This window comes from Ctenopharyngodon idella, chromosome 17, assembly GCF_019924925.1.
Source record: "Ctenopharyngodon idella isolate HZGC_01 chromosome 17, HZGC01, whole genome shotgun sequence".
Lineage (NCBI taxonomy): Eukaryota > Metazoa > Chordata > Actinopteri > Cypriniformes > Xenocyprididae > Ctenopharyngodon > Ctenopharyngodon idella.
This window is the reverse complement of record NC_067236.1, coordinates 20058340-20083727: the sequence shown is the minus strand read 5'-3', so window position 1 is coordinate 20083727 and position 25388 is coordinate 20058340. Positions and strand designations below refer to the sequence as shown.

The 25388-nt window shown below is 36.5% G+C and overlaps 1 protein-coding gene and 1 long non-coding RNA gene across 3 annotated transcripts; one reads left to right on the top strand and one right to left on the bottom strand.

The window, feature by feature from the left end:
- Positions 1-1596: 1596 nt before the first annotated feature.
- On the top strand, positions 1597-10965 carry LOC127498804 (psychosine receptor-like). 2 transcript variants are annotated; one of them, XM_051868554.1, is made up of 2 exons: positions 1597-6123; positions 9095-10965. In XM_051868554.1, exon 1 carries the CDS (start codon positions 2817-2819, stop codon positions 3771-3773), a length of 957 nt encoding a protein of 318 aa, XP_051724514.1. In that variant the 5' UTR covers positions 1597-2816; the 3' UTR covers positions 3774-6123; positions 9095-10965. The 2 variants fall into 2 exon arrangements, with proteins under 2 accessions (XP_051724514.1, XP_051724513.1); XM_051868553.1 differs by having other exon boundaries at positions 5958-6123.
- LOC127498806 (uncharacterized) lies at positions 5395-7593 on the bottom strand. The gene is made up of 3 exons (XR_007925985.1): positions 7497-7593; positions 7027-7086; positions 5395-5632 (listed from the first exon to the last, which is right to left on the bottom strand). It is a non-coding gene; the product is annotated as an uncharacterized LOC127498806 (long non-coding RNA).
- Positions 10966-25388: the final 14423 nt, after the last annotated feature.

Here is a 25388-nt window from a genome sequence, read left to right as displayed (position 1 = left end):
TGAGTAAAATAAAGCCTGCAGTAAACATAACTCGATGATACTCTGATGTTTTGTTCTACAACATAAACTGCACACACTAGTTACTTGTTAGAAAAAATAAACACAACTGCTTCAAAATTTGCGTTTTCAAAACATTCAAGTTATGTTTACCATAGACCTTATTTTACCCATAAATTGAAGAACCGCTTTATAAAATGTGACCCTGGACCACAAAACCAGACATAAGTCGCACAAGTATATTTGTAGCAATAGCCAACAATAGGGTCAAAATTATCGATTTTTCTTTTATGCCAAAAATCATTAGGATATTAAGATCATGTTCCATGAAGATATTTTTTAAATTTCCTACCGTAAATATATCAAAAATGTATTTTTGTGAGTGGATATGCATTGCTAAGGACTATCTCAGCCAAATATTGTCCTCTCCTAACAAACCATACATCAATGGAAAGCTTATTTATTCAGCTTTCAGATGATGTATAAATATCAATTTCAAAAAATTGACCCTTATGACAAATAGGAAAAAAACTGGGGGTAAAAATAGGACAAATAGGGGGGGAAAATAGGATTAAAAATAGGATTTCCCCAAAAGAAAATCTCGTGGTTTTCCAGGTTTTATCCTCATCCCTGCACCACTCTATTATTTTTGCACATTTTTAACTATAATGTTATGTTTGTATGGTTATTATTGTTTTCCTGTATCTCAAATAGTAGAGCATGGCACTAGTAACGCCAAGGTCATGGGTTCGATTCCCAGGGAAAGCAACTGATTAAATGTAAATGTGTTCCTTAAATGTAATGCAAGTCGCTTTGAATAAAAGCATCTGCCAAATGCATAACTGGTGCTAACTTGTAAATATACAAATACTCAATAACTGATACAAACAAATGCTCTTCTACTAATCCGATGATCTCACCAGCTGGCTGGAAATTTATTAGGAACGGCGACATACGATACAGGGTTAAAATGACAACAGTCTGATCCTCACTGATGTTAGTGACTCCAGAGATTCAAATGAGAGAGATATAAAACAGAAAACATGGCATGACTCATGTGGCTCAACTTTTAGCCTATACTCAGCGGGAAATTTACCAAGTATCTTATCTAGGATGCTAGGAAGTTTTCTTTATGGAGTTTTCGTAGGAACACAGTATGTAAATTTGGGACGCAGCCAGGATCTGATGCAAGAACTACTTGACACATAGTCAGAACATCTCATATTCACATAAACCACCACTCTCATTTCACTTAATACATCACGTCTGTGAAGATGTTATCTGGTTTTAATCCAGAAGTATAAACTGTCCATACGTACGGTATGATAACACACGATACATCTGCAGTTCATCAGCCTTAAAGGCATTTGTACAGAAAGACTTTCTGTCATGTGATGGTGAAACATACGAACAGGTTAGAGAAAAAGATTCAGTTTAAACAAACATATACAACAGGCTTATACAATACAATGTAAAGTGTTTACTTTAAAAAGGCACACGTGCTCCTTATAAGACAACCAGGACTTTTTATGTTTGCAATTAAAATCAGTAACTTATTCTTGACTATGTCAAAACATGAGAGTTTAGATTAGAGATTGCTATAAATTTATTCTTTAGGATAAACTCTATCTTGCTTTCAAGGGTGTCCCTGCACACAATATAATAAAAGAAACAAAAACAACACATAACAAAACACTTAGATTAAAAACGGCTTCGATTAATACAGTTTTGAGTGGGTTTGCAGGTTTTTTTAATGGCTTTGGTGCAATTTTCACAAGCAAATGTTACATTTTCAAAACTCTTACTACTAATATCACAACAGATCATCAAATGTGCACTATTTTCAAACATTTCAGCATGTTTTCAATCGTGTTAGTACAATACACAAAATCACAAAGTATCTTTTCGCAACACAAAATAAGTGTTTCATCTATATAAATGTTTCATTCACAGTAACTGCCTTTCATAATGCTCTTACTATCAAACTTTTGACTCGTTCAGTTTAATAAATTAATTTAATCCAACTGATCTGGTTAATCAATGAATCATTTGGTACATCTATAGATTTACAAAGATACAGATTCTATAGATATAGTTTCTACTTTGTTTGCAATTTCCGATACAGATAACCAAAAGTAATGAATTCTTTTTACATTATAAGCGATTTATCTTAGAATATAACCACTATGTGTGTGTGTGTGTGTGTGTGTGTGTGTGTGTGTTTGTTTTCATGATTTATGAGGACACAAATTTGTATAATGACATGGGTATTACACTGGTATTATGACATAAACATGTTTTATGAGGACATTTTATGAGTCCTCATATTTAAAATAGCTTTAAAAACATACTAAACAATGTTTTATTAAAAATGTAAAAATGCATCATCTCTATGATGGGTAGGTTTAGGAGTAGGGGCAGTGTAGGGGGAGAGAATGGGCTTTTAAGCCCATTTGACTGGGCTTAAAAGGATCACTACCCATCCCATACATTTAAATACATGAAACATGTAATATTAGATTAGATTAGACGTATAAAGATAATAAAGATATGTATAAGAAAACTGGGTCAGCTTAATAGAATTACTTCCCACACATTTAAGGAACTGAAAGTATATAACATATATATATATATAACAACAATAATACAAATTACACACATGCACAATATTCCCTCTGAAGCTTTTTATCCTGGAAATCAGCAGTCATGCTGAACTGATTTGCATGGCTTATTTTTCCACGAAGTCAACGCCTACTCGCAGTATTATATGTTGAGAGGATGAGAATTGTATTCAGCTTCTTTTGGACAATAACACCTGAATGTCTATCATGGCCCTCAACGCTTCTTTAAACTTGACTAACTGCACACATGGAAACACGGTGGAGCGGAACATGTACCCGACAGTTTACTCGCTGTTCTTCTTCGTTGGATTTCCAGCAAACTGTTTGTCCCTGTACATGGCCTGGGTTCTGATGAAGAGGGGCAATAATTTGGCGGTTTATCTGATTAATTTGTCTGTCGGAGACCTGCTGTATATCCTAACTCTACCCGTTTGGATCACGATGGCACTGGAGCAGAAGATAAACGACAGTCTGTGCAGCGTTATTGCGGTGGTCATGTTCAACAGCTTCTATGTGGGCTCAGGGTTTCTGTGCTGCATCTCTATGGATCGATATTTAGCCATAGTGTTTCCGCTGCATTTCATACGGGTTCGAGAGGTCAGAACCGCCGTGCTGGTGAGCGCCACCGTATGGCTGGTGGAGATTGCGGTTCATCTCGGTCTTCTGGCCTACACGGATGCCATCAGGAACTTTTCCACCCGTCGAATGTGCGAGGAGCCGATGATCATGACCAGCGCCGGCGCCATCGTGGCCATCACTCGCGCCGTCCTGGGATTTCTCGTTCCTGTGCTCATTATGACCTTCTGCTTCATGCAGATCATCAGGTCGCTGAAGAAAAGCACATCCACTGTGGTCAGCGAACGGAGAAAGATTTGCTTTCTACTCCTGTTTCTTCTGTTCACCTACTTAGTGGCTTTTACCCCGTTTCAGGTGGTGATGTTCATCAGAGGACTGCTGGAGCCCGGAGACTGCAGCGTCGCGCAGAATCTGAGAGATGTTTACATGGTGTTTGTGGCCACCACGACAATAAACAGCGTTTTAGACCCCATCATTTATTGTCTCATAAGTGACAGTGCCAAAACTGAAATGAAAAACCTTTTTAAGTGCTGTGGGGACCAATTCAGCAAGATTTATTCATCTGTGGTGAAACCATGAGTTTATAATAACACTGGAAGACTGCAAATAATGTATATTATTGTTTTCTTGAGACACTAATTTGGTAATTTTGGTATTTAATTTAGATTTTTGTTGAGTATCATATTTGATACATCAGGTTTTTATGGCTCATATATGATATAGTGAGAATATTTTTGCTCAAACTGAGCAAAGATATGAAATTTGGTGCAGATCCTGATATTTATATAATGGACAAAAAGTAAGATGAAATTCTTGTAATGTAAATCAATGAGATTTTTACAACAGTATAACAGACTACTGACATGAAATGCATATAGATATCAGTTGTCGCACAATATCTGCCAATAATATATCTTAGTGAGATGCTTAGTTTTATGATCAAAGCTCTGTAGTTTAGCAACATATAATGCAATGCAATACAATGATGATTGAGAGAACACATTTATATAGAAGTTATTCTTACATTTACTTGATAAAATTTTTTTAAAGATTTCACAGGAAATAGACACGTGAGGCACGAGCTGAAGGAGGATGTTTGTACATTTTTACTTGCTAAAAAAGTATAAATTATCAATCAGACAATAGAAGGACTGTAGGAGATTGTGTGCAACAGCAAAGTTTTTATCATGTTGATCATTTAGAGGCCTTAGAAATGTGTGTATTAAAGATAATAAAGTAGGCTTTATAGGGTTAAAAACCTAAAGGCTTCTGCTTATATTGTTCCTGGACAAATATAAATTGTGCATACATGTGAACTGTAGTCAAAATAAAAACAAGCAGGTGTGTCAACTCTTGAGTGCTAGCACATTTCTGTGCATTTCTTTGGTGTGTGTTTGTTTCCAGAAAGTGAATGACATCTGTCAAATAGATCTTATCTGTTTTACAGCATGCAAACCCATTATCAAAGCATCGTCTGTGGTTTCTGTGAGATGTTTGACTTCACAAAAGCATCCTGCAGATACACAAAACAAACCACTGGTGTGAGTCCTGGGTTTGCAGGCGTATGTCAGTATGCTTTTTCATTTGATCTTATACACGCTAACACATTTTAACCACTAATAGAGAGTTAAAATATAATAAACACCTATAATTATATAGTAAGTGAAAGTGAAAGTGAACTCGCTCTGCCGTTCCTTCAACATGCAATGCTCATGATGTTAACTACGCAAAGAAGAACATGGATGGAAAGAAGCTAGTTGGGCGAGAGCGAAAACCTAAGAAAGTAGTAAAGCAGAGGTGAAAAGGGATGGAGATGGTATCAGTAAGGATGCTACCCTCTGCGCCAACATTGTCATCAAGCTCCTCGGCTCTGCCCCCGCCGCTAGTTCCGTGCGGCTCATCCACCTCGCTTCGGTCTTCCCCTCCACCAGCTTGGCTTGAGGCCGAGTCCCCAGCTGCACCTCGACCTCCAGGCCCATGTCTCCACCTTGGCCTGTCAGCCCATCACCATCGCCTCGGCTCACCGCTCGCTCATCGCCACCGTGGCCCATCTGCCCGGAAACTCCGCTGGGCTCTCTCGTAGCTCCAGGTCGGCCTCTGTCAGTCGACGTCCAGTTCCCGCCATGGACTTTCGGGATTCTGGCTGCGCCTGCACCCCTACGGCGTCATCAGGCTCCTCCCTTCCTCCCACCTCCCTATTGCCCATTGTCGCCCCAGTCATCCAAGTCCCTGTCGCTGCCTCAGTCCCACAAGTCAGCAGCTCAGTCCCAGCCTTCCAAGCCTGCAATGTCGCCCAGGTCCGTCAGCCTCTCTGCTCCGCCAATTCCTCCACTCACCATGGTTCCGCCTCCGCCGATCAATCCTAAGGTTCCGTCCGTCCCTTCAGTTAGGACTCCGCCCTGGATCCTCTCACTGTCAGCGTCACAATGGAGCCTGTGCTACTTGATTAAAGACACTGTTATTCTCACCAGTTTCTTCATTGTGTGCTTTTATCAACCACCCACCGTCACAACACATGTTGATCAAACTGATTTGAATTAAAACATTTTAGCTTAAAGTCCTGTAATGCAGTCTGATAGACTGATAACTCAACCTCATTATCAAAACTTAAAAACAGTAATCCAAGAATAACAGTAGATGAGTGACTAAAAGTATTGGATAAATATAAATGTATATACAGTAAACAAGTAGAATGACAAATGTTGTTTCAGGAAGGCAGGATGCAATGTCATTTCTTGAGTGTTTTGTGGTTTCTGCTCACTGGGGTTAAACTAAGTAATGACAAGGAAGTGATGTTTGCCACTCTTACTTCCTCACATGTGAAGAAGATCGTTGCAATGGGCAGTTCCTTAATTTATGTCTTTGCAAATCTTTTATCATATTTCGTCATTTTGTCATAAAAACAGATTCCTGATTCGCTGCGCATATGGTGAGTAGATTTGATCTAAAATCTTCAGCACATGGGCTTTTGGTGCTGTTAAACGCATGTGGTTTTCATTTTAAAGGTTTCGTTGGTTGGTTGGTTGATTCAATTTCTAGAATAGCTATTGGGTAATTACTTTACTATTGTAAAGTATTGTAAAGTATTACTGTTGCGTTTTGTGACTGACATTATGAGTCAGTAAATAAATCTGCTTAAAAGGGACAGTTCACTCAAAACTGAAGATTTTGTCATTGTTTATTTCCCCTTATGTCGCCCGTGTGACTTTCTTCTATGGAGCGCAAATGAAGATCATGATGAATATTGAAGCTGCTCTTTTCAACACAGCAAAGTGTTGAGCTTAAGCATCATAAATGTGAAATATAGTGCATGTGTGTTGTGTACTATATTACAAGTCTTCTATAGCAATAGGATAGTTTTGTGTGAGGAACAGATGAAAATATAGGCTAACTCTCAAATCTATTTTTGATCTCAAATCTACTTTTATGCTTTTATCCAAAAGTGACTTTGCATTGAAGGTACACTCTTAAAAAATGCTGGGTTAAATGTTTTATTTAGCTCAACTATTGTTTAAAATTTACTGTATTGCTTGCTTAAAATGAACTGAAAATATGTTGGAAATGAACATTTATTAATAAGTTTAATGAATAATAAAACAATAGACATTTATTAAATTGCTTATTAAAAAATGTCCACCTTTTGATTATTATTGTTGCCTCTAGTAATTATGTGTCTGATTTTTAATTTCCTACCTATTTTGGGTTCATTTTAAGTCAGCCATACAGTCATTTTTAAACAATAGTTGCTGGGTTGTTTTATTGAACTCAACTATTGATTAAAAATGACTCTATTGCTGGTGATGGGCCGCTGTTCGGCGGGGGAGCTACGAACCTCAGACCGCTGCTCCGCATTTCTCACAGCCAAAAGATATCGTGGCAGGCTCCTTATAACCTGCACATAAACAAGAGAGCACATTTTAACATCTAAATTTAATAATATTCAGTATTATAATAAATAAAAATCAGATTATTCAAGGAAAAAGACATTTCCATCATGTGAGATGAACGCCCTTACAGAAAAAATACATGAATTTCACATGTGATCACATTGGGTTTCACACATTTTTCCAAAAGCACATATTTCCCGTGTGCAAAACACGTTTCACATGTTAAATTTCACATGTGCAAAATCACATGTATATGTGGTCATATATGCGTTTTTGCACATGTGAAGTTCATGTGTTTTTTTCTGTAAGGGCGATGCGGACTGACACATTTAGCTGATCCCTGTATATTGCATTGCATTATGATTTACAACACTGTAAAGTCTTTATATATAAAATAAAATGTAATAAAACAAACCTTTATTGTGCAGAAGAAATGCACCAATTTGGCGACGTTGAAAACTGCTCTCTCCTGACGAGGATGCAAAATGCCCGCACTCCGTGTAACCCAACAGCTGGGTTGTTGCGTCAGTGGGCAGGGTGGGGGAGGGGTGTATTGTTTTAGCTGTCAGTGAGATTGACCAGCCTCTAACCCAATGGCTGGGTTACACAAAAACTACCCAACCATGGAAAAAAATAACCCAACAAAATGACCCAACAGGCTCAACCCAGCATTTGAGTAGAAAAAACAACCCAGCGGTTTTTAGAGTGTACAGGAAAGGAAATTTGAAGGAAATTGATTATTTTATTCAGCAAGTATGCATTAAATTGATCATAAGCGATATTAAAGACATTTATAATGTTTCAAAAGATTTGTCATTCAAATAAATGACAGTGAACATTCTAATATTTCACAATGATCAAATAAATGCAGCATTGGTGAGCATTAGAGATTTCTTTCTAAAACATTGAATTAAAAATCTTTATTATTCCAAACTTTTGACCAGTGGTGTATATTACTCACACAAGACTATCATAGCATCTGTCCATATTCAATGTCATTGTATACAAAAGAGCAGAAAGGAAAGAGTACATCATTGGATCCTGAATAAACTATAATTTTGCTTGAACTGTTCAGTTAATAGTTGCTATCCTACACTCTAAGAAAGGCTGGGTTAAAAACAAACCCAGCAATTGGGTTGTTTTAACCCAGCAACTGTTTTTTTTTTAACCCAGCGATTGAGTTGTTTTAACCCAGCGAATGGGTTGTTTTAACCCAGCAAATGGGTTGTTTTAACCCAGCAACTGTTTTTTTTTAACCCAGCGATTGAGTTGTTTTAACCCACTGAATGGGTTGTTTTAACCCAGCAACTGTTTTTTTTAACCCAGCGATTGAGTTGTTTTAACCCAGCAATTGAGTTGTTTTAACCCAGCGAATGGGTTGTTTTAACCCAGCAACTGTTTTTTTTTAACCTAGCGATTGAGTTGTTTTAACCCACTGAATGGGTTGTTTTAACCCAGCAACTGTTTTTTTTAACCCAGCGATTGAGTTGTTTTAACCCAGCAATTGTTTTTTTTTTTTAACCCAGCGATTGAGTTGTTTTAGCCCAACGATTGGGTTTTTTAACCCAGCGATTGGGTTAAATGTTTGCCCAACCTGCTAGGTAGGTTTATTTAACTCAACTATTGTTTAAAAATTACTGTACTGCTTGCTTAAAATGAACCCAAAGTATGTTGGAAATTAACTTTTATTAATATGTTTAATAAATTGCTATCTTTAATGAATAATAATTAAACAATATACATTTATTAAATTGCTTATTAATAAATGTTCACCTTTTGATTATTATTGTTGCCTGATTTTTATTTTCCAACCTATTTTAGGTTCATTTTAAGTCAGCCATATAGTCATTTTTAAACAATAGTTGGGTTAAATAAAACTGCCCAGCACGTTGGGCAAACATTTAACCCAAACGCTGGGTTAAAACAACCCCAATCATAATTTTTTAGAGTGTACTGTCAAGTAAAACGATCACATAACAAATAATGATCTTTGTCCCTCCTCATATAATCTAGCTGGCTTGAGATGAATGTAACGGAGATATGGACGACCTCCCCCAGCCTGAACGAAACTGACGACTGCTATCCGCCTGAGAATCCAGAAAAGAAAGTATTCGTCGCCTTGCACTTGGCTGTGGTCCTGATCGGCATCCCGTCCAACGTCTTCTTCCTGTTTGTGTCGTACCGGCTTATCCGTCAGAAGAACGAGTTGGGCGTTTACATGTTTAACCTGGCTCTCTCGGACCTCTTGTTTATCTTGTGTTTGCCCGTGTGGATTCAGTTCACTCTTCACGACACTTGGTTTTACGGCAAGACCGCGTGTGTCGTGTGCGTTTTCCTGCTCTTCACAAACTTCTACACCAGCGCCATACTTCTGAGCTGCATCGCTGTGGATCGCTACATAGCCATCGTTCACCCGCTTCAGTTTCGCGAGTTTAGAAAGCGGAGGATTGCGTTCAGCGTGAGCATTGCCGCTTGGATTTTTGCAGTCGCATTCAATGCAATCACTGTGCATCCAAATAGTGTCTACTATGAGGATGAGAATTATTCAGTCTGCTTGGACATAATTCCTTTGTCAGATATACAAAAAAGGGTCAATGTCGCTCGTTTTGCAGTAGGCTTCCTCATTCCCGCATTGGTGGTGGGTTTCTGTTATTGGCAGATCTATTCGGATATAAAGAAAAACCAAACTCTGGGGTCGATGGAGCGCCGGCATGTGTTCAAGCTTCTAGGAGGCATTTTGCTGACCCTCTACTTGTGTTTCGGGCCTTTGCACATCATGATGGTTTTGAGGGTTTTGCTGGAGAATTGTCCATATCCCAACTGGCTCTTCATCGGATATAAGGCCACCGTCTTCCTCTCGATGCTCAACTGCCTTGCCGATCCACTCCTGTACGGCTTGTTGAGCAGAACGGGTCAGGCCAGTGCTTCAAACCTGTTACTCGTCTTCGGGAGAATATGGAAGAATGAGAGGCACAAAGAGATGGGAGAGCAAAACCAACAGATCCTTGGAACTGGTACGGATTGCAATCACAAAAGCCCCATTTACTGTACATCTGAACTACCGTTGTGATTGGATCAAGCTGATGTTTTTATATGCAACAAAAAGAACTGGACTGAAACCGGGGAGTGAAATGAAGGGAAGGCTTATACATTCAAACACAAAGACTGATCTATGAACTCTCTGTCAACATCAAGACAGTTTACAATAATCCTTGCTTTTTTAAGAAAAGAGAACAACATTTCATCAGCACTTCCTGCCTGTCAAATAATCCAGCGTAGGCACCAGATCGCAATTACCAAGAAATACCTCTGAGCTTTCGTTTTAACTCCCACTTCTAACCTATAATATTTTGCAGACAATATTGTAAGTGTATTGTTAAATCTATTTTGACTGTGATATCTATTACACAAGGCTGTGTCCAACATTCACACTTTTTCAACAATACCATTCAACTAATCTCTTATACTAATGTATACTGTTTTTGTCATATATAAATTGTAATACACACATACATGCATACACATTTATATATTGCACTACTGTTCAAAAGCTTGGAGTCTGTAAGATTTTTTACTGTTTTTAAGTCTCTTCTGCTCACCAAGTACATCAAAAATATTGAAATATTATTGCAATTTAAAATAGCTGTTTTCTATGTGAATATATAGTAAAATGTAATTTATTCTTGTGATCAAAGCTGAATTTTCAGCATCATTACTCCAGTCTTCAGTGTCACATGATCCTTCAGAAATCATTCTAATATGCTGCTGCTCAAAAGCACTTTTTTTTATTTTTATGGAAACTGTGATACCTTTCTTTGATGATTAGAAAGTCCAACAATGTAAAAGGTCACTCTGGATCAAATAAACCTACCCATCACAGAAAATGTTCTGCATTTTTACATTTAAAAAAAAAAAAAAGGCTGTTTTCCTAATGGGAACAAAAAAAAAATGTCTCCACAAGGTTAAAAATTACTGGTATTTCTATCATTTTTTTGGGACATTTTGTCCCCATAACCAGGTACACAAACACATGTGTACCTCAACAGAATGGTTCGTTCAGGAAGTGCTAAACCACAGTCTAAGATTCAGTCTGACCTTCTGAAAATTTACAAAAAGAAGAGCTGATTCTCCTTTTAAATCATCTGTAATTACACTTAAATGCCTCTGTAGATACTATATTGGTTTTAGGGGAAATGTGTTTCTAAATTATTTGAATTTATTATTCAATTATTTCATTATATTTCTTTCTATTTTTTGACTGAAGACAGTGGCAGCATATGACAAGTTTCCAATCTTACTAAAAAAAACAATGACTAATATATTTTGGCGGGGGAAAAAGTGGTTAACATGATAGATAGGTCTGCATTTTGAATGCATCAATGTTTTTGGTTTGTGTCTTCTCATATAAGTTCAACATTTATAAAACAATACAAAGTGATACTCATCTGAAAAGAAAATGAAATTAACACTGCTTTCTCACGCCAGTATTTCGAGGTCAGAGTATCTCAATCATCCTGTAAACCATATATTTAATCATCAGCATCTGCTAGCTTTGAAACCCCCACCCACATCCTCCACCTCAGTCCTGACAGCATCATCGATCAGGCTGATGCTGGGAAACATGATCATGAGGTGGATGTTATCAGGTCGCTCTGTTGTAAACACGTGCCTGAGTTCACTAGTGGTGCTTTTATTGATGTACGTGAATCAGATTCTAGTTCCTCTGCGCTCATCCTGCAGGATCAGATGCTCAATTTGTAGTGTCAGCAGACATCTGGGGCTTTGAGACAATTTCAACACCCTCTTGCCCTTGTGTTGCCTTTAGTGAGCTGTAACCCGGTTAGAAACGCTTCAGAGAATCTATATCATCCATCAATAAACCCCTAAAACACTGTTAGATTCCTACACACGTCGTGAGATCGAACACTGTAAAAATGATTTTTCAAAGACGTAAATAAAGAGTATCGGAGTACGTTTAAAAAGAAACTTAAATTGTGATATATACTAGCAATTTCTGAGTGAAAATAGTTTCTACACAAAAAAATTAGGTAACACTTTACAACAAGGTGCCTTTAGTTAACATTAAACAGTCCCGATAGCTTGGTGCTGTTTTTATTTATTGCCTTTTTTTACATTTTAAATTAGGTGTCACTCGAAAGCTCAGCATTCATCCTGTGAAAACTGTTTTGAAATTGGACATTGTGTGGAAACGGTACTTTAAATCCTTTTAGTGGGCTTCTCGCTTATGTTTCATATTACAACATTTATTTTAACTATTTTATAGTCAAAACTTATCTAATCTTGACAAAATACATATCGTCGGAAAGGTCTAAATCTCAAGCTTCCATTTTTGTGATTTGTGATAGAAGTGGTATTTGGATAGAAATTTATTAATTTGTTACGTGAGAATGCATCAAAGCAATTCAATGGAATGTGGGTGACACCCGGTGGCTGTTTTTGGTATACCGGCTAAACAAAATCTCATGGGGACTTTAATTTTTGTGATATCAACTTCAAATTTGGCCCACAACTTGGTTAGATATATTTTATATCAATTTAAGAGTAAAAATTTATTTTGCAACATATATATAGTACAGTACATTTGATTTACAGTAAATCTAAACTTTTTCATACTTTGAGTTTTTGAAGTGCTTTCACTTCAGCAACAATCTGCTGAGTGTCTTCTTTAAAACAATATTCCTTCATTAAAACTATATTCCAATTTCCAAAGCATTCTTGAATTACAACGATTTAAGTTTGGATAGTGCATTTTCACGTCTATGCTCAAAAATACTCGTTTTTGACCAAAAACTTTTTTACTTAATCTGGTATGTTTTTACTTAAAATGGTACGAAACTTGGCAAAGGTTTTGGCACTTGCTGTGTGAACACACACACACACACACACACACACACACACACACAAAAATCATGATTCAAAAAGGTTAGGCTAAAATATAGGCACACCTGTATTGTTTGCAGTCAAAAATGAGCGCATAGGAAATTTATGGGAGATGAATTTTACTGCACCCAAACAAAATCTTACTGAAAGCTCATTTTTTGAGATATCAACTTCAAATTCGAGATTTACAGCTTTGAATTTATCACAGTTCTAAAGTAAAACATGTTTTGGAAAATATATGTATATAATTTAAAAATACTATTTTTGTGCATTTTTCATAATAATAATAATAATAATAATAAACTTCTATATATTTTTTTTTATTTCACTTTTTTTATTTTTATTTATTTATTTTTTTTACTTTAGCAATAATCTGCCAAGTGTCTTCTTTAAAAAGAGACCAAAACATAAGTTGGTAATTTCATTTTCAGGTCTATGCTCAAAAAGTGGTTTACGGGTAATAAATGGATCATAACTGTTCCATAAATATAATTTAGTACAGTAAAATCCCCTGAAAATACTAAATAGAAAACATTATTGAACTTACAGTGGGTACGGAAAGTATTCAGACCCCCTTAAATTTTTCACTCTTTGTTATATTGCAGCCGTTTGCTAAAATCATTTAAGTTCATTTTTTTCCTCATTAATGTACACACAGCACCCCATATTGACAGAAAAACACAGAATTGTTGACATTTTTGCAGATTAAAAAAGAAAAACTGAAATATCACATGGTCCTAAGTATTCAGACCCTTTGCTGTGACACTCATATATTTAACTCAGGTGCTGTCCATTTCTTCTGATCATCCTTGAGATGGTTCTACACCTTCATTTGAGTCCAGCTGTGTTTGATTATACTGATTGGACTTGATTAGGAAAGCCACACACCTGTCTATATAAGACCTTACAGCTCACAGTGCATGTCAGAGCAAATGAGAATCATGAGGTCAAAGGAACTGCCTGAAGAGCTCAGAGACAGAATTGTGGCAAGGCACAGATCTGGCCAAGGTTACAAAAAAATTTCTGCTGCACTTAAGGTTCCTAAGAGCACAGTGGCCTCCATAATCCTTAAATGGAAGACGTTTGGGACGACCAGAACCCTTCCTAGAGCTAGCCGTCCTGCCAAACTGAGCTATCGGGGGAGAAGAGCCTTGGTGAGAGAGGTAAAGAAGAACCCAAAGATCACTGTGGCTGAGCTCCAGAGATGCAGTCGGGAGATGGGAGAAAGTTGTAGAAAGTCAACCATCACTGCAGCCCTCCACCAGTCGGGGCTTTATGGCAGAGTGGCCCGACGGAAGCCTCTCCTCAGTGCAAGACACATGAAAAAACACCTGAAGGACTCCAAGACGGTGAGAAATAAGATTCTCTGGTCTGATGAGACCAAGATAGAACTTTTTGGCCTTAATTCTAAGCGGTATGTGTGGAGAAAACCAGGCACTGCTCATCACCTGTCCAATACAGTCCCAACAGTGAAGCATGGTGGTGGCAGCATCATGCTGTGGGGGTGTTTTTCAGCTGCAGGGACAGGACGACTGGTTGCAATCGAGGGAAAGATGAATGCGGCCAAGTACAGGGATATCCTGGATGAAAACCTTCTCCAGAGTGCTCAGGACCTCAGACTGGGCCGAAGGTTTACCTTCCAACAAGACAATGACCCTAAGCACACAGCTAAAATAACGAAGGAGTGGCTTCACAACAACTCCGTGACTGTTCTTGAATGGCCCAGCCAGAGCCCTGACTTAAACCTAATTGAGCATCTCTGGAGAGACCTAAAAATGGCTGTCCACCAACGTTTACCATCCAACCTGACAGAACTGGAGAGGATCTGCAAGGAGGAATGGCAGAGGATCCCCAAATCCAGGTGTGAAAAACTTGTTGCATCTTTCCCAAAAAGACTCATGCTGTATTAGATCAAAAGGGTGCTTCTACTAAATACTGAGCAAAGGGTCTGAATACTTAGGACCATGTGATATTTCAGTTTTTCTTTTTTAATAAATCTGCAAAAATGTCAACAATTCTGTGTTTTTCTGTCAATATGGGGTGCTGTGTGTACATTAATGAGGGAAAAAAATGAACTTAAATGATTTTAGCAAATGGCTGCAATATAACAAAGAGTGAAAAATGTAAGGGGGTCTGAATACTTTCCGTACCCACTGTAAATATAGTACATTTAATTGAAATAAAAAATCTGTCATTTTTGACGGCCACACGAGCAGTACATCTGTTATTGTATTTATTAATCTTTTTTAATGTTAGTTTATAAAAATACAACTGTTCATTGATGCTGCATGTTGGTTCAGGTCCAATAAATAATATTAACAACTTTTGATTTTAATAATGTATTCATACATTTTTTATTCAATATTAACTAAGATTAATAAATGCTTTAGAATTATTTTTCATTAGTTCATGTTAACTAATGGAGCTAACTATACTATTAAAATGGAGTGGTAACAATTTTTTTAATTGTGAAAAATTTGATCAAAAAACGTTATCTAAACTAGTATCTCAGACTCAAACAATACAGACGTCTGCACAACTCCTCCGTGACTATATGACACAAACCACACATGAACCATCAGATAAACACAACCCTAAAAGGCAGTAAAAACCAAGCGAAGCAAAGTGCCTGTTCTTGGCCAGATTAAGATGCTTACAGAAAATAACTGTAAGATCCTGAAGGGTAAATTCAGAATAACATATATGAGGATACTAACAAAAGTAGAAGCACAAATAAAGGTTTATCTGCAGGTACACACACACACAAAGCTGTTCTGCAACTATTCAAAAGCTTTTAAATGAATGAAAAAAAAAAAAAAAAAAAATAGAGAAATGCAGTTTTGGAAAAAAGTGATGGCAAAATGCAATGACTGTCTACATTTACTAATACACAAATAATAAGTTTTATAGTTTCTATCTAATGCATGCACCAGTTCAAGTACCTGCAAAAGGCTCAGATAACATAGAGTTAAAACACTGAACATAAGATTATAGTTTGTGTCAGCTTAACCACTGACTAACTTCCTCTTTGTTGTTTAGTTTCACTGCCCTTAAAAATATAGTTTTCCACCTGTATCTCAATATAGACACAAATCAAAGGTCTTCACCATGACAGATGTAAGATTACTGAATGCTTTGTTACTCAGAAGTTGATTTTGAAACTGATCTTCATTCTAGTCACCAATTGACAACAATATTATATTGTAAAAAAAAAATTAAACTACACTACCATTCAAAACACATCTATTTTCCACATTGTAGAATATTTAACTAAAAGAATATGAAATAACATGTATGTATGGGATAATAATAGTGACTGAAGCATGTGACAAATGCAAACTATATTTGAGATTCTTTGTCTATTCTCGCTCTGGACAGTTTTTTTTTTATATATAAAATAATTATGCATGGATGAATATAGTTCACAATAAAATCAATAATGTGAATTTAAAAAATGGGGTGAATTTTCATTTAGTGCCGACTTTAAACACTATTGAAGGAAGAATGTGTATTTTAAACGCTATTTGCTGTTCACTATACAGTTTGTCTACACAATAGCGTGAGAAAATGTACAAAATCAAGATGCAAAATGAAAGAGGAGGAACTAGATACTCTGGGTTTGGCTTTGATAGCTGTACAGGTGGTTTTGAATCATGTTCATCAGACGGAAAAAAATGTTGGCGTGGGAAAGAGGTTAAAATTTTTTTGGTGGAATATGCAAATTATATGGTAAATTCAGCTGGCCAGAGACAATAAGTGCATTCAACATTTGATAGCAATGGCCATTTCAGGATCTTTCCATCTAAGTCTAACACAATGTGATGGCACCCATGGCAAACTAATTTACGCACAGCCTGACTATCCTCGAAAGATTTAAAATGCATTTATGTCATATAACTTGAAAGACCAAATGCAATTTGTGAAGTCATACAACACCTGATGTGGCAAATAAATTCTGATTCCTCATTTGACTATAATGTGTTGTGATTTTCACTTTACAAGATGGACAAAATTTGTCACCAAAAAAGTCATTTGGTTTAACCAAAATTTTGGTTTTACCGAATGATGATATTTTCAAACAATGCTAACAGGCTGATATCTAGCTAGCTAGTAAAATGACAATCAAACCTTTTATATTTAGTAAAAAAATTTTTTTAAATATTACAACATTTTCCATGTTTTATAGCGGTTGTACCGAATGACCTGGACATGCGTATGAACAAGTGAATACATGAATTTTTCAAATAATTAAGAGAGAGTTAGTAACTTCGCTTCATGACCATGTGGTCCTTTGCAGGTGATGTCACATCCTGTCACATGATATTGACCGCATGACTTTATCCAAAATGTTCCCTTTATATTGGTTACTCCGAATGACATCAATGGAATTAATTTTTTCAGACATTCTTTCTCATAACAAAGCAACGACTTCTACACATAATTTTAATACTGCTTTGCACTATGTTGATATATGACGTTATAAAATCATGCCAGAATAAAAAAATATATACATTTATTAAATTTTAAGATATTTTATTCACAAATGAAATGGCTGTATTGGCCTTTGGCCGGTTAAACCGAATGACCTTTTGACACTTCAAAATCTTTAAAATACCTAGCAAAATACTATTAAAACCTTTTGAATTCAATAAAAGAGATCTTACATTCTTTGGATGTCATACCTTTGGACAAAAAAATGACCTGTCACGTCATTGACTCACATGCAATTTTCACACAGGGGCTCAGGCCATTAAGAAAAACAAAACCTATTCATATTTTGAATAAATTATACATTGTGCCAACTTCAACACAGCCTATCAGCAGTGCAAAACTCTCCCTCACATGTATGCGTTCTATTTCCACAGTAAATCGCCAACAGGTTGTTGGGATACACTTAAAAGCCACAAACCATAAATTCATCCAATATCTTGCTAATAATCAAACTACTCTGTAACACTCAACCCTATTGAGGGTATGCATTGACGTCACTTTCCTGCCGGAACGCGCTCCCTCAGCTGGACTGAGTGGCAAAAAGAGCTGCTGCATGACTGGATTTAATAGGGGAAACTGAGAAAACACGAGTAAAACAAATGATTACACTAAAGGTTGGACTCGAAAGTGTTCCTTTTAACATGTCAAAGAAACATAATCCATGGATATTGACATGCAGCCAGGAATTGTGTTTCCTGACATTTATATGTGCCTGATTTCGACGCCGGGAAAATACATAAAGCAAATCTGCCTGTGAACGCTTTATATAACTACAATATAGGTAGGTCTAAATCAGAGTAGTCACTTATATTATATCGTCCAGGCCTAAAACTTAAATGGTTTTTGTCAGTGTTTATTTAAAAACACCCAATTAGTTTTGTGTGTTTTTCTCAGCATTCACGCTGAAAACCAATGCTGCCACTCAGTCTTTTTGCCACTCAGTGGGTGTAACCGCAGAGTGGCAGCATTCGTTTTCAGCGTGAAAAACACAAAACACATCCAAAACTGGAAAGAGCTTTGCGACTGACTGTACAATTAGCTTTGACACAAAATCTGAGGTATATTTTTACAGACTGCTGAAAGCTACAGAAAAAAGAAGCAAATAGGTCACTGCAATTCACAGAAACAGCTGGACTCCAGGTGAAGAAACATGTTTTGCAGTTATCATTTTGTGTCAAACTGTTGGATTTGGGGGTAAAATCATACCATGTATATTGTATTATTATATATTGTGTTGACAACTCATCAATTAAATACCATCTTATATTCTGCATAATTGGGTGTTTTTAAATAAACACTGACAAAAACTATACCAGTTTTAGGGCTGGACGATATGACGAAATATATAACATTGATATAAGTGGTCACTCCAATTTAGACCTACCTATATTGTATTTATATAAAGCGTTCACAGGCAGATTTGCTTTATGTATTTCCCCGGCGTTGAAATCAGGCACATATAAATGTCAGGAAACACGATTCCTGGCTGCATGCCAATATCTATGGATTAGGTTTCTTTGACATGTCATAAGGAACACTTTCCAGCCTAACCTTTAGTGTAATCATTTGTTTTACTCGCGTTTTCGCAATTTCCCCTATTAAAGGTGCAACATGTAAAAATTTTGTCCGCTAGAGGTCGCTAGAGGCCTATTCAAAACAAAGGCGTAGCTTGATGACGCCAAGTTTGAGCGTGGAATCTTGGGACATGTGGTCTTCACCTCAACGGATGGTGCAAAAGAACAGGGATAGGACTCGGGAAGAAATCATGTTCATGGATGCGATTATTAACGTTACTGTAGTATGAAGCAGAGCAGGACCGAGTGTTGTGGGAGCTGAACGAGGCCGCTGGAGCGATTGCGCAACACACGCCTCACGAGCAGGGGGACTTTTATTATGCCACAGTCGCCAGCGCCGCTTTCGCTTTTCCGGTCATGAGTATGAGGTAACACAGCTCTGTTTATTATATTAGATACATTTGAGAGTGTTGAAAATGATGTTATAACGTTACTCTGTGCGTTCGCTCGGCGGCTGGTGTGGGACACTTGTTTGAGACACACTGCAGTAAGATAGATCGATTTTGAATATCATATTAAATGCTGAATGGCTTGTGTTGATAAATGGCATGCAATTCATTTTAAAACGTATTGTATGATGGACAAAATTCTGTATTACTGTTACTAAAAATAAGGCTGCATCTGATTATGTTATGTTAGCTACTTCACAAAATAGTGTTTTTCTCTGAGGCATGGTAAAGCATGGTACTCGCAAAAAAATCAAGAAAATTAGATTTAAACAATAAGACTAAACGTGTTGAGCTATATAACAACAATTAGTTTTCTGTCTATAAATATATCAAAACAGTTGTTCCCTTGTCTATTAAAAAGTGTAATATATTAAAGCGTCTTTGGTGTTTCCATGGTTTCTACAAAATAAAACCGGAAACCGAGGCAGAACGAGGGTAACGCGGGTATGACGCAATTGACAGGCGACTCCTCACACGTCCCGGAGCCTTGGTTAAAATTGCAATTTTCTCACGATTTACAAATAGTTGGAAACATTTGGGATATTGTAAGTACTCAAGTTAACAAAATATATAACACTGGCCTAGTGGTTTTTGAATATTTCACTGCAAAAATATTACATATTGCACCTTTAAATCCAGTCATGCAGGAGGTTCTTTTGCCACTCAGTCCAGCTGAGGGAGCGCGTTCCGGCGGGAAAGTGACATCGATGCATACCCTCCACAAGCAAGCGTTTTAGCGGTGTTGAGCGGATTTTCTACTGTGCCACCCATAAGGTAAATCAAGTGATGTTTCTTCAGTACTTTTTAGACTTCTTTTTAAGTTAAGCAAAACACACATCTGTGCCAGCACCCCCTGGCATGGAGCCCAAGAAAAAAAAATGTATCTAGGTTTTGTAACGCTATTTTGATCTGTAACTAACACCGTGTTTACACTGGACGCGAGTGGCGCGACGCGACAAAAGGCAATATAGAACCCATTATAATCACTGATATTGTCAACACTGGATGCTGGACACGACAAATCCCAGAAAATAACGGCCGCTTTGTCACGTCCACGGTGTTCCAAAGCAAGCAAACGCTATTTTTTTTTTTATCCATAATGCACAATGCGCGGCGCCGCATCCAGCGTAGACGATATCACTTACTATATAATGAACCCACATTAACACACATAAATCTTTCCGTCTTTGTATTTTCCCATTATTTTAAAACGAATGGTTACTTTTTGGTTCATTAATAATAATGAAAACACATCAACAATAAAATAGTAGAACTACAAATTAGCTTATATTAAACATCGAGATTTTATTCAAATAAATAAGTGAAAATAGGCAAATAAAAGATCTTTGGATTTTCCCTTTACTTTAAAACGAATGTTTTTGAGGTTCATTATCCTATTATTAAAAGGAGTGCAACTTTTACTAACAATGGCCATGGCCCTGTCAGTCAACACTCTCATCACGTGATCCCCCCCCCCCAGGTATTTTTTCCTTAACACCCCCTGCTCAAAATATGTTCCCGTTGCATAAACCTTGATTTAGTAGCTACCGACTGTTACTGAAATAACATCACTGATTGGTTACTGGATTCATGCACTCAACAGACATGTCTGTGATTAGTTACTCGTCTGCTGGGAAAGAAAAACGTTGCAACAGGACTATTTACAACACTGACAATTTTCAAGATTGCGTGCAAAAGTCAAACAGATTTTTGTCAATTAATTTAGTAGCACTGGGTTTAAAATACTTTTATACTTGATCAGACTTACATTTTTGCCTAGTGGGTGATAAATAAGTTTTAAAAAAATGCATAAATGACATGGAATGAGGGACCTAAGACACATCTGACTTTTTTTTTTACTTGAGAAACCACCCAGAACACTCTTGCAACAAGTGAACCATAGCAACTGCATAACAGAGCACTAACAAACAATCAGAACATCAACCATATAGCAACGCCCTAGCAACCACCCAAAACACCTTAGCAACAATGCACTAACGACCACTCAGAACATCTTACCAACCACATAGCAACATGTCTGCAGTTTACCTAACTTGAATTAAGTTGATCAGCAAGATTCTTATCAAACTGTTGCTCTGCTGTGACAGCAGATTACTGGAAATAAAAATCAGACTGTAGAAGGCAGTTTATACGTTAATGTAGGCTATGTTGAGAATGCAACACCAACTTGAATTGTGTTTTTGACCCATTTTAGGATGAGTTAAACTTTAGCTAGAAACATTTGCATTCATGTTACTGCATAGAATATATTTGGGTTTAGTGTCAGATTAGTATGCAAATGATGAAGATAAAGAGGGTCTTATGGTCCTACCCAGCCTACAGCCTTTTTATGTAAAATTTCACCTCTGAATGCAATAAATGCAATGCTCCAATCATGAGCACCATTACAGATTCCCTCTATGCGAGGCCGCAGCTCTATGACACCGCCTGAGAAAGAATATTTGTGACTTGATGAAAAGTCAACCGTGACACGATTAGAGGTGAAGTCATGACGTGAACAATCCATCACTATTAATCATTTATAGACAGAGATAAGTGAAGGTTACTTCAACACTTTAACCTTCTTCCTCTTTCATTATACAGTTGGTGGCTGTTCCCCGAAACTGCTGACGTGAGTCATTTTTTCAAGAAAGTGTGCTTTTGAGAAAACCACACATGCATTACCTCACATCTGTGCAAGTTAGCAACTAAATGCATCACAAATTTACTGAAACGCAGAGAAACCATCATCATCATACATCAGCATCATTGTTAGTGTAGAGAGGCGTCTCACCTGGAGATCACAGAAGAAGATCAATGTTCCCTAAAAAGACTAATTTTCTGCCTCGCTCTCTTTTTCTTCACACTTGAGGCTGTATATTCACAGGTTTGATGCATCTTGTTTGCAACACTGCATTAATTTTATCAGTAAATGCTGTGAAAATGTTCCAGACAGTGCAGGTCGTGTTAGTGGAAATTGGTAGATCTCAATATTTTGTTTAATTTCGTATCTGTATCTTTACCACTGACAATATTTGGCATTCCCAACCCTAAATTAATTATTTTTGAGTACATCCACCTGTCAGAGAACACATTTATCATCTTTACTATATGTATATAATGTTTCAATGTTGTGCCACATTTTTAACTTTTTTTTCTTCTTCATTTTTTTGAATGTGAGCAGATTGTCCATGCAAAACTGTTCTGAGTGGTTGTTAGCTTGATGCTATGAGGTACAGTTTAGTAGAGCTGAATGATTAATCATTAAAAGATCTTCATCTCGATTAAAACTCGATCTCGATATATCGTTGGCACTGCCGCTGACACAGAGAAAGCAGTCTTTTCAACCACACTTTCATTATTTCTGTGTTACAAATATTCAAATTATCACAGAAGCACTGGGATAAATGTTTATAGTTCGGATATAAACACTGATGTCTACTGAAGCAATCAGAATAGAGCAAATCCTTTTGAAAGTAACTTGACACTTCAAATAAAATTTGTATCAATTACATCATTACGCCAGTAGGTGGCGACAAGTGACATAAAAATGCGTGTAATTGAATCATTCATTCAAAAGATTCATTCAAAAATGCTGATTCATCCATTAATGAAACAAGTGAAGTCTTTATGTGTGAGTCATTGAATCATTCATTCAACCTGATTTTTAAAATAATTTATTCAGACTAATTAAACATTTTAAATAGACAGCAGCTATTAACATTTTGTCAGAACGTCTAGTAAATTACATGCTATTTTTAGTTGTCTCTTGTCTGTTCAGGATCGAATTGTGATCTCTATTTGAAACAAAAAATTGATTCTCAATTTATCCAATTGCGCAGCTCTAGTTTTTAGACATGCTTGTGTCCCTTCACTGAAGTCTAAGAATGAATCAAATGTGTTTTTTCCCCACCCCTGGAAATGAAAGTAAGTCAAACCACACTTTTTCTCAAAAAGAGGTTGTTTTGCATGATTTGAGGTGTCGTATTTTCAGCACAAATGAGCAGGAGAGTTTAATACTAATTAGTGGTTTTGAAAGAATTAAGAGCAATACTACTAATAATGATTGATTTGATATTTACTGACTCATTTTGTATAAGACTAAAATACACTCAACAAATATTTTAAGATTTATGTGTTTGAATTGCATATAAAATTTCCATCCATTTGAAGTTCACTATAATGTGATGCATATTTGTCAGTCATGCATAAATGAAAGCGGTTTCTGCAATAATACTAATAAACTGACTGTTTTAAAGTTTATATATTTATCATCAATAAATCACATTTCTTTCAATCTCATACATTTCCACAGCTAGCCATACTTTAACCATGTTCATGCTTTTTTAATACATTTCTTTTGAATAAATTTATGCTGATAAACTATGCATTGTTTTTATTTGAGTGCTGGAATCTTTTACCGGTTTCATTAATGTATGACTGACAAATATTCATCACATTAAGTTTATTAATTTACGTTAAAACTGTGCAGTCCAAATGGGTGGATTTTATATGCAATTCAAATACGTGAATCTTACATTTAGGCCTTTTTTTAGTGCATTATATTTTGATTGGTTTAATCTTTTTTAATTCTGCATGCTATGTAATTGAATATGACTTTAGCAGTTCTGCACAGTTCATGAGCTCAATGCCCTTTCATGAAGATCCCCTGAGGTTTTAACGAACCCCCGTTGGGAAACTCTGCTATAGAGTGTGAAAACTCTCTGAGTAATGAGTCTGTGTTATGTCATGTAGGATCGTTGATTCACTGATGTGTTTTATATGCATTTTTTTGTACAAGTTTCCAGGTTTTACTCCTGACTCTCCAACTTTTTGAGTTGAATGAAACAAGGCGAAATCAGGATTTGGATCATCAGGAAGCACAACAAAGCCAAAGCCACATTTCATGATTTATTTTCGCAAAGGCACTCATTACATTTGATGTAATGTTTGCACAACCATTAATGTGATAACCATGACATCAGAGACCATGACTATGATTATTGTAATGTTTTTGAGATGTTCACTCCAGCTCACATCACTGTGACGTTTACATCAGCATTACATGATTAACACCATTATTGCATGCTGTCTTAACTCAAATGTACATTTTGTTTGTGTGTGTGTGTGTTTGCATTTAATATTGTGTATCAATGTAATGGGTCAGTAATGTTTTACATCCACACTTGTCTTTTTGAACAAAGAGTTATGTTGGAAGACATTGTTCTGTGGGCATAAAATCAATGTGAACTCATATCAGGTGATAATATAACTTAACAAATCCGGCTGTTTTATGGCAATAATGGAATAATTGTGGCTTTTTATGATTTACAGCAGCCCCAAAATGTATTTGGACATTTAAGCCTTGCTTTACGAATGCTTTATGAATGCGATCTGCAAGACATGCAGATCGCATTCGTAATCCTTTCTGTTCACTTTTTCTTGATTTTTGCTCTTTTAATCAGTACTGTTTGGTCTTCATTTTCACTAGATCTGTTGTTTAATCATTTAAAACTTCTTTTTGTCAGATGTTTTGCTTGTAAAGTGTGTTTGTGCATCTTTCTTTACAGTTAATGACTCTTGCTGTGATATTATATTATTTTTTAATGCACATTTTAAGTGTCTGGACACTTTTTGGGGTCACTGTATATGAAGATGCCATATGTTCATAATGTTTTAATAACTCAAGTAAAACTGGTTTCACTCTTGTTGATTTGTTATCATCAATATGGCTTTGATTCCAGTCATTTTATCACCAAAGAGGGGATTGATATGTGTGTAGAGTTCAGTGTGAGCGAAGCATTTAACAGACAGCTATGAAGTCATTGTTGTGTAGAAACTGGCATCACAATCAAAAGGTTATTGAGAACGTCTCTTAATTTGTGTTCAATA